The 8,997-nt window shown below is 46.0% G+C and overlaps 1 protein-coding gene across 1 annotated transcript; it reads left to right on the top strand.

Annotated features, from left to right (window-relative positions):
* Nucleotides 1-503: 503 nt before the first annotated feature.
* Nucleotides 504-3,898, top strand: LOC311309631 (galectin-3-binding protein A-like; the record flags this gene model as incomplete). Its single annotated transcript, XM_084438962.1, has 6 exons — nt 504-531; nt 1,664-1,867; nt 2,057-2,188; nt 2,378-2,466; nt 2,561-2,640; nt 2,791-3,898. The coding sequence occupies 6 exons, from the start codon at nt 504-506 to the stop codon at nt 3,896-3,898; spliced, it is 1,641 nt and encodes a 546-aa protein (XP_084295088.1).
* Between the last annotated feature and the right edge of the window lie 5,099 nt (nt 3,899-8,997).

The following is an 8,997-nucleotide window of genomic DNA, read 5'->3' as shown; positions in this document are numbered from 1 at the left end:
CTGGTTGATTTTTAACTAATTTATTTCATTTTATTTCATTTAACCTTTATTTAACCAGGTAAAGAAGCTTGAGATCAAAGAACTCTTTTTCGAGCAACACCTGACCAAAATGGCACCATAAAAAACAACACAAAACTAAAACAAAGACAGACAATTCTAGAACACAGTTGGCCAGACGACAGAGAACACAGACAAAAGAAGGGAGAGAGATAAAATAGAGCATGCAGTAGCCAAAGTGTGTGGGGGGGGGGGGGGGGGGGCAAGAGGGAGGAAAGGGAGGGGGTTGGGTTAAAGGTGATGCTGTGGAAGGAAGGTCAAGTTATATTAGCATCATACACATGCACCATTACTACAGGGTGTACAATGAACAATAAGCATTATGTAGTAAAGCATTTGCACAAAAAAACGTTCTTGGTGGTCTCAGTCGTATCTGTATTGCAAATTTGGGAAGTGATGCAATTAACTCGCCGAGAGCCGTAACCCTTCAACTATCAAGTTGGAGCATGACCGGGTATCCGGCCCTCTCGTCGTGTGAGTTCTATAGAATCGAAACCTACTATAGGGAACTGAGTTACAGAAGTGAGAACTGCTTACATCAGCAAACACTCTCATCCTTGTGAGTATATAAGCAGTGTGACCTTGTCACGGCTTGAAATTAACGATCAGATATCAAGAGGTAAGGTCATACTGTAGCTATGTCACTGCAGGAACACTTCAGCTGCAGACGTGTTTGGTGCTGATTTATTATTATTGTTGGGGAAGTACTGTCGTTTAATTGTACTCATCATCATAGGACCTTTTGCACAGTATGTCTGCCACCGTTGGCTCATTCAATTTATGCATTTGGCACAAAGCTTTTAATTTTTTGTTTTGGGTCGCAAATTAGCCTTGGCTAGAAACTCACTGTGGTTATGCAACACAACTGTTTCATGTTATTGCAGCCTGTCACAATTTTGTTTGTATTGTCCCTGACAAATAAACTACTGTAATAAAAGCATAATTCTAAAAAACACTGAATTTAACTTAATTCTGATTCAGTGATTTTTGGATTATGACATTCTTTTTAATTAATCAATACTTTTGTTTTTCAGTGTAGACTTTCAAGTCATCCACTGAAATGACTGAATCATTTTCAAATGTATTCAATTTAAACATCTAAATAGTTTTTAGACATTCTATCATGTAGTGTTGGATGTGAAAGGAATTTAGTTTCATATTTATACCAGAAGATCAACAGCTATATCCAGTTGATTTGAAAAGTTAACTGGTTAACTCAGTGATTATACATTCTGAAACAACCCCATCAGTCACTGACGAGATAAAAATGTATTTTTCTGGGTTGTCTGTCAGGGTCTCTAGCTGGTTGGTAGACATGCTGACTGGTGTAATCACATCCCCTGCGGCTTCTCCTGCTCCTGCTTCATGTCTCTGTCTCCAGAACAGGGAGTCTATTCAGTAAGTCAGCCTATGGCACAACACTATTGATGAGACAACGCCATAATACTGTATAAGTTACACTTTCAACTTCAAAAGTTGAGATGAGTTCCGCCCGCTAGGCTTCAGTTTGTTTGCGCACTGTAGCTATCTCTAGATAGAATGTAAACCCAAAAAAGATTTGTTCAGTCACTTTGTTGGTTTTGAGGCCCCCTCCCTGTGTCGACAGTGAGAGAAAGGGGACCTCGGGAGGGTAAGGTGAGGCTGGTGGGGGGTCCACTGCCATCAGAGGGCCGGGTGGAGATCTACCATGATGGCCGCTGGGGGACGGTGTGTGACGATGCCTGGGACCTGGAAGAAGCCCAGGTGGTGTGTCGGCAGCTGCAGTTCCCTGCTGCTAAAGCTGCAGTCTACATGGGGACATATGGAGAGGGTGAGCATTTCACCAGCCTATCCCCTTCTTACTCCATTCAGCCAGCAGGAGGCAGCCGGTTATTGTGGAAATTAATTTGTGCTATGTGTATCTCAGTGGAAAAGGTTGAGTACATAACATTCAAGATGTAATTGATAGTTACCTGCACTTATTTTAGATAATTGTTTATTGATGTTTTTTGTGTGCAAGGTTCTGGGCCAATCTGGCTGGATAACATGGATTGCAATGAAACAGAGAAGTCCCTGTCTATTTGTTCATTCAAAGGCTGGGGAATACACGACTGCTCCCACCATGAGGATGCCGGGGTTGTTTGTGAGACAGGCACCATTCACCTTGCATCTGAAACCCTGTCTGTATATCTGTCTATACTACATCCCTAATTCATTAACACTATGGTCCCTGTTCTTCCCCTATCAACATCCTCACCCAACAATGCCCCTGACTGTGACTGCTCTGCATCTCTGCCCTCCTGTGCTCTCCTAACCCCTTGTGCTCCTCCTGCTGTTGTAGGCACCAATACGAGCAGTGATACTACAGTTCACTTCCTGGATCACAGCTGGGGCCAGTCTGAGGAGTTGGACCAGCTGTTTGACGCGGCGGTCAGATGTGACCCACGAATCGAATAATGGCTCCTTGGGTATGGAGGAGACGGACATCTGCGCACACAGACTGGTCTTCTCCCGCCTCCCAAAGTTCAACGTTACTCGCAAATCCACAAACGTAACCATCGAAGTGAGCTTGTCCTGCAAGAGATACGTTACCAGCTTCATCAGGTACTGCCCCTCCAAGTGACACAGTCTTATTTCTTGTGGATATTAAGTGGTCTATATATTTTCATTCGATTTCTATTGCATTATTCACCTCTCAAGCAGGCTTTTGAATTAATTGTCTTGTTGTTTCATGCTAACTTTCCGGCTCTCTAGATACCTTTACACGCGTCAGATAGAGGTGACCGTCTCCTCTGCCCACTGCCTCCATCAGCTGGCCTCTGAGTTTGATGTGGATCAGCTGAGGCAGGACACTGGCAGGCTCTTCCCTGTGCTTCTCACAGAGGACGGCACCTTCCACACTCAGGTGTCCCTCTACCAGTACTCTGTGGACACCGGGGACCTGCTGCTCCAGGAGACCTGTCTCCAGTACCTGTCCTGGAACTATGAGGGTCTGACCAGCTCTCCTGTCTGGAAGGAGCTCCCCGTAGACGTGCTGCTGGCCTTGCTGTCTCGCTCCGACCTGGTGGTGCCAGACAAGGCCTTCCTCCTGCAGGCGCCGGAGGGCTGGATCTTAGAGAGGGGCGCCTCCATCGGCCCGGGGAGCCATGCTGCCCGGCTGAGCCACATTCACTTACCCATGATCCCTGTCGAGAAGCTCTACGACCTGCCGTTCACCTCCCAGCTTTACAAGAACCAGGAGAAGCTGTACAGCAGTGGCATGCTGAGGGGATATGAACTTACCGTCTTGCTCTTTGGCACGCTGAAGAAGCATGCAGGCTTCAAGACCAACATGGCTCAATACCAATCCAGGATATACACAGCTGAGCCATGGAGCATCACCATCAACACAACCAGCCAAGCAATGTCAAGCCCACCAAGAAGACCACCAATCTCAAGGCAAGAAATGTTCTTTAGGCATAGATACCAGTATTACACCACCCCCAGCCCAGTCTACAGCAGGAGCCAACATTTCAGCACACCGGTCCACAATAGTATGATCTTCCAGAAGACCAGTATCGGCTGGGCTGCAAACATCTTCATGAGCCAACGTGAATGTTCATACAATGGATTCAACTGTGACTCCGCCCCCGCCGTGAGGCTCTCCACCCAATCCAGTTTCAGACAGTACCAGGACAGCATTCGCTTCAGCAACAGGCTGCTCATACTGTGCAAGGGCAAGTGTGTGCCTCAGGTCCAGGGCTTCAAGGGGAACCTGGCTCTGGTGCCCATTAGTAATAGTAGCCAGTCCTTGGCCTTCCCCTGTCGCGATGACAATTATGGTTATCGCTTTGTGGTGAGGCCAGGGTACTTGGCGGAGTAGTTAGGTAGCACTGATGCCTCAAGGATCTCACTGTACCTCCAATCAAATGATTATGGTTTGTCACCAATCAAGCACCAACATATTGGTTAGAGTTGGAAAGTTTTCTTGGATACAGTATGTAAGTAAGTTTTTATTATCTCAATAGTGTCATGCACCACCTAGGTACCCAGCCCCATGGGCTTACAAGACACTACAATCAATCAATCAATCAAAGCTTTATTTATATAGCGCATTTCATACCCAGAGGCAACACAATGCGCTTTACAGAGAACAAGGGAGGTGGGCAGACATCCCACCCCTACATATTCCAGAGGGAAGCAAAACAAGTAGAAACAAGGATGGCAAAGACAATTACGAACACATATAAATACATACATATTTATGCTACCTCACAACAAAGATGGTAGTTTTACAAAGCTGATAAGCGTCTAACAAAAACTTTGATAGATGAAAAACATGTTCTGCGAACAGGTATTGTAAGTTTACCTCATCAGAAAAAGAAAATAAATCATGAACATCTGAGATTTTAGAAAAGAGCTTATATCTATAGGCATGGTATAAGGGAGAGTAAAACAAAAAGTGCATTTCATTCTCAACTTCATCTAGATTACACAATCGACTTTCTGTCCTCTTCTGGGATAGAGTGGAAACGCCCTATTTCCAGAGCCAGAGGCAGGATACCACATCTGAACTGAGCACAAACAGACCACTGTAACCTTCGTTTTGTCATTATTTATCTTCATTCTCCATTTATTACACCAACTATGGACAGTATTCAGCAGGTTTTGGAGATATATTTCGGTTTCTGCAAGACTAAGTCATCTGCATAACAAAGACAACTGACCGTAATATCACCCACCCTAACGCCAATGTCTACTTGCTTAATTTCAGTTATTAAATAATTTATAAAAATGGCGAACAGTGTGGGGGAAAGTATGTCGCCCTGTTTCACCCCAACCAGTCTTATGGTTATTGACCTGAACACAAGCCACTAGGCTCTGGTACATTGCTATTAGGGCCTTATAAAGATGACCATCCACCCCAGCTTTCAATAACTTAAAACAGAGAAGATCATGATTTACACAATCAAAGGCTTTTTGGAAATCGATAAAACAGCAAAAAGTGGACCTCTCTCCTGAATTCTAGCATAAATTATGGTACATGAGGAATAAATATGCTCATGAGCTAACTGGCTATCCTGCTCTTATTGTGCTGGATTAGCATTGGAAGCATTGGAACTGATGTGTCCAGGCAACAAGACCTATCTTAATTTATCAGACATTATTTCATGTAATTTAAATTCACAGCTATTTCAGTGGCATGACTAGCTTCCGTTCTACCAGTCCTGAACAGAAACAAGCCAGCCACGCACATAAGCCAGGCTAGACCTGGTCTGGTTTTCCTATGGGTGCTTTCTAGGTAGAGCAGCTGGCTGTGAATCGGAAGGTCCCTGGTTCGATCCCAGCCTCTGGCATGTCGAAGTGTTCTTGAGCAAGACACTGAACGCCAAATTGCTTGTGGGTTACACAGTCCCCTCACAGCAAGAGGGGTGTTACACAGTCACCTCACAGCAAGAGGGACCAGGGTTAGATTCCTGTGTGGAGTTAACATGTTCTATATAACAAAAAGGGGGGAAATCCGCACTCTCAAATAAGTTTTAACTGCTTTTAATGCATATACTGTATACAGCAGACAATGAACGGACACGTTTCAGCCCTCTGGCCTATGTCAGCGCTTACCCCGCCTAGGTGCAATTGACCCATATAAATAGATAACCACCATAATAAACACAATACATCACCAAAAAATAATATATACAAACCATAGAAAATACTGTACTGTACATCAAAGGCAATACTTGTGGGGTGAGCATGCCGTATATCCTCTTTGCTGAGTTTGCATGTTCTCCCTGTGCTCTCTCTGGTTCCCTCCACATAGAACCCCAGTATGAAAAACATGTAGTATTGCTTTTTCCCTGTCCCGGACCAGGACTTGGACTGGGCACTTGGACTTGATTCCCGGGCGCTGACAGCTGACCACTGCTCCTGGCTGCCCTTGGAGGAAGGACAGCGTGGATGGGTCAAAGGCAGAGATCAAATTTCATATGTGTTGTGTGTGTGTCTGGTCACTGCTTCCTGCACACTAAGGGTGTGTCAGTTGCTCTATGATAATAAAGTGGATGTCTGTCCTCTCTTCTCTTGATGTCACCGCAGGTTTTTGTGGGGCAGCCAGGCTGTTCTGAGTCACTGTGCCCTACTGGAAGCACAAAAGTACACAGCCGAGTCTACGGCCTCCATGTTGTTAATCTGCAGGGAAGACCTGGTCACCACAGGCCGGGTCATCGTGTACTTGGATTTCTCAAAGATAGGCTCAATATCTACCACGTCTGTCCCCGCAGAATAACCTATTAGCTGCATAGTCCTGTTGCGGAGCTGTTTGTACCAGGACAGTCTGTAGAAATCTGCATCGTCGTGTACACATTCTAGAGTCTCTGATTTAGTTCCATCTCTGCTTACTAAAGCTAGAGGATCTTGAGTGACAGTTACACCAACTGTTGTTCCTGTCGGAGAGAAAAGTGATATATATGAATTCACACGGAGAGAGAACAGTGTTGAGTTACATGTGTTAAGATGGAATACAGTCCTTACTGTAAGTCAGGAGAAATGCCATGAACACATAGCACAGCCTCATATTGACATGAATGAGGGGACTGCGACGAACGTATGTCACTTTTCATCTCTCTTTCTCTCATCTTCTGTGTAGTCCCCACCCACTCACAACTACCACCCCTCCCTCAATCACTATGAATCGACCGCAGGAGTTCAACAGCCCTTTTGAGGTTTCCCTGCAGAATGTACTGTACAGGCGGTCATGCTGTGACAGTTCATCACAGACCGTTTATTATCAAAACCACAATGTCTTCCTGCGCGCCATCTGTGTTACGCAAAGCTCAATGTCATCTGCTCAGACTTGCTATTTTGCACGGCTCCCCGGCTACCACGCTGCACTGTGCTGACTGGCAGCGCACAGGTAGGTGGCGCCGTCTGCTGGGGCCGGCTCGGAGATCTGCAGGGTGAAGCTGTTCTTGGAAACGTCGATGGACGCCTGGAGGCGGCCCTGGGGCTCCTCATACTCCTTGGTGAGGTACTCTACGGAGGCCCCGTGGCGGGCCTGCCTGTACCACAGCATGGTGTAGCTGGTCATGCCGAAGCCCGGGGCCATGCTGCACCGCAGTGTCACCGTACCGTTCCGGCCCACAGAGACGAGTTGGTGTCTGGGCATCTGGAACACGGTGGGGACAGCGCCCTCACCTGATGGGGGCGTTTGAGGCAGAAGAAACATAATTCATTTTTCGGTTGTCACAGGTTAGTAAAACCATTGCGATGGATAAAAGTGACCTGTATTTTCAGATTGCTATCTACAGTATAGGCTACTTGCCGATGCCGTTGGAAGTGGCAGTGCTCACTAGAATATACGACTCTTATTTAATGTGCTCACCTGAGGAGAACAGAAACAGTGACTGAACCAGGACTGTGACAAGCATGTTACTGGTTTCTTCCTTCACGGCTGAATGACGTTGCAACCACACCAACAAAACCCTAGAGGAAACAACAGAGTAGGTCACGTGAGTCTTGTTCCACGGTGCAGACTTGGTAGCGCAGAGGTATACCGCCATATCTTGCACTGGGAGGCGTTCGATCTGTAAGGTGGGCGTCGTAATCAAAGGTCTCTTCACGCTGAAATACATCTCAAAGTCCCTCTCCTGCTCCTCGTAGTGAGCCTGGGAAGGGTAGGCCATGAGCCTGAAGCCCTGCTGGTCCTGTTTGTACAACATGTCCATGTAGTCATGGGTTCTGTCATCATGCTCACACCTCAGCCTGAACGAGACAGAGAGGGTAAAGGACGAGTTAGAGTGGTAAAGAAATTATGAAACTAGTTAAGAATGACTCAAGTTCAAAACATAGATAAATTGTCCCTTAGAAGACTCTCCCTCACTTGGCATGAGAATAAAGATCCATGTAAACAAGCAGCTTGGCCTGTGCTTGTTCCTGGTTTGTGATCAGATGTACACTCACTGAGAACCTTATGGTATGGTAGCCCCTCTCCTGTGGACTGACTTTGCAGTACCGAATCTACTGTTCTAACTACTTCCTAGTTGCACCACATTTGATGAAGCTTATAGTGCTTGTATTATTATTCAAGATATAACCTATATGAGAATACTTCAGTAGACTTCACTTGAGATTTCGGTTGGTGATGTGAAGGAGAGACAACTTCTCGACTCGCTCAGCTCGCGACCGTAATTCCGACACCAGGGTCGCTGTAGCATGACGAACCCTCCAGCTGAGATTAAACTAACCATCCTCAGGGAGCGGCTGCCCAGTGTGCTGCTCCCTCTGGGATCCGGCCAAACTCGGATCTGGCGAGACCAGGGCGCAAATCTCGGTCCCCGGTGGACAACTGCATCGACACAAAGGAGGACGCATTAGACCGCTACGCCACCGTGGACCCCCTATGGTGTTTTAATAGTGGAAGATGGTGGTTCTAGCACAAATGTTATAATTGAATGCCCAGTATTCTCATAAATATGGAACTTCAAATATGATAGTGAGGAACCAAATGACTGAGCAGGGGTATGAACTGTGTGTGTGAGTGTGTCAGGGTTTTGTTGAGGGAGTGGTATAAAGCCACATCACTGTGTACTCGCAGCGCAGAAATACACAGCTGAGTTAGGGAGAGCCGTCTTGGGGATGATGAGAGTTCCGTTCAGATTGCTGTTTTTTGTTATCTGAAATCTTTCTTTGAACTGCTCCTCATAGACGACATCCCCATAGAAATACCCAATGAGGGTCATATTCCAACTGTCTGGTCTCTGTTGGTACCAGAGCATGTAATCCAAGTTGTTATTGTCATGGCTACACTGAATCTCCACCTTGGTGTCCTTCTTGACTATCAGGGATGGAGACTGCTGAAACATCACACACTTCACAGCACCTGTGGAAAAGACATTTAGGATATGGACATTTAGAATGTTCTATACAGACAACATGGAAGCTATGTACAGTATTACAGACATATAAATGAATGCAACCTTTAAA

Source organism: Borostomias antarcticus (genome assembly GCF_949987555.1).
Source record: "Borostomias antarcticus genome assembly, chromosome: 5".
In the NCBI taxonomy this organism is placed as follows: domain Eukaryota; kingdom Metazoa; phylum Chordata; class Actinopteri; order Stomiiformes; family Stomiidae; genus Borostomias; species Borostomias antarcticus.
This window is presented reverse-complemented; position numbering and strand designations above follow the sequence as displayed.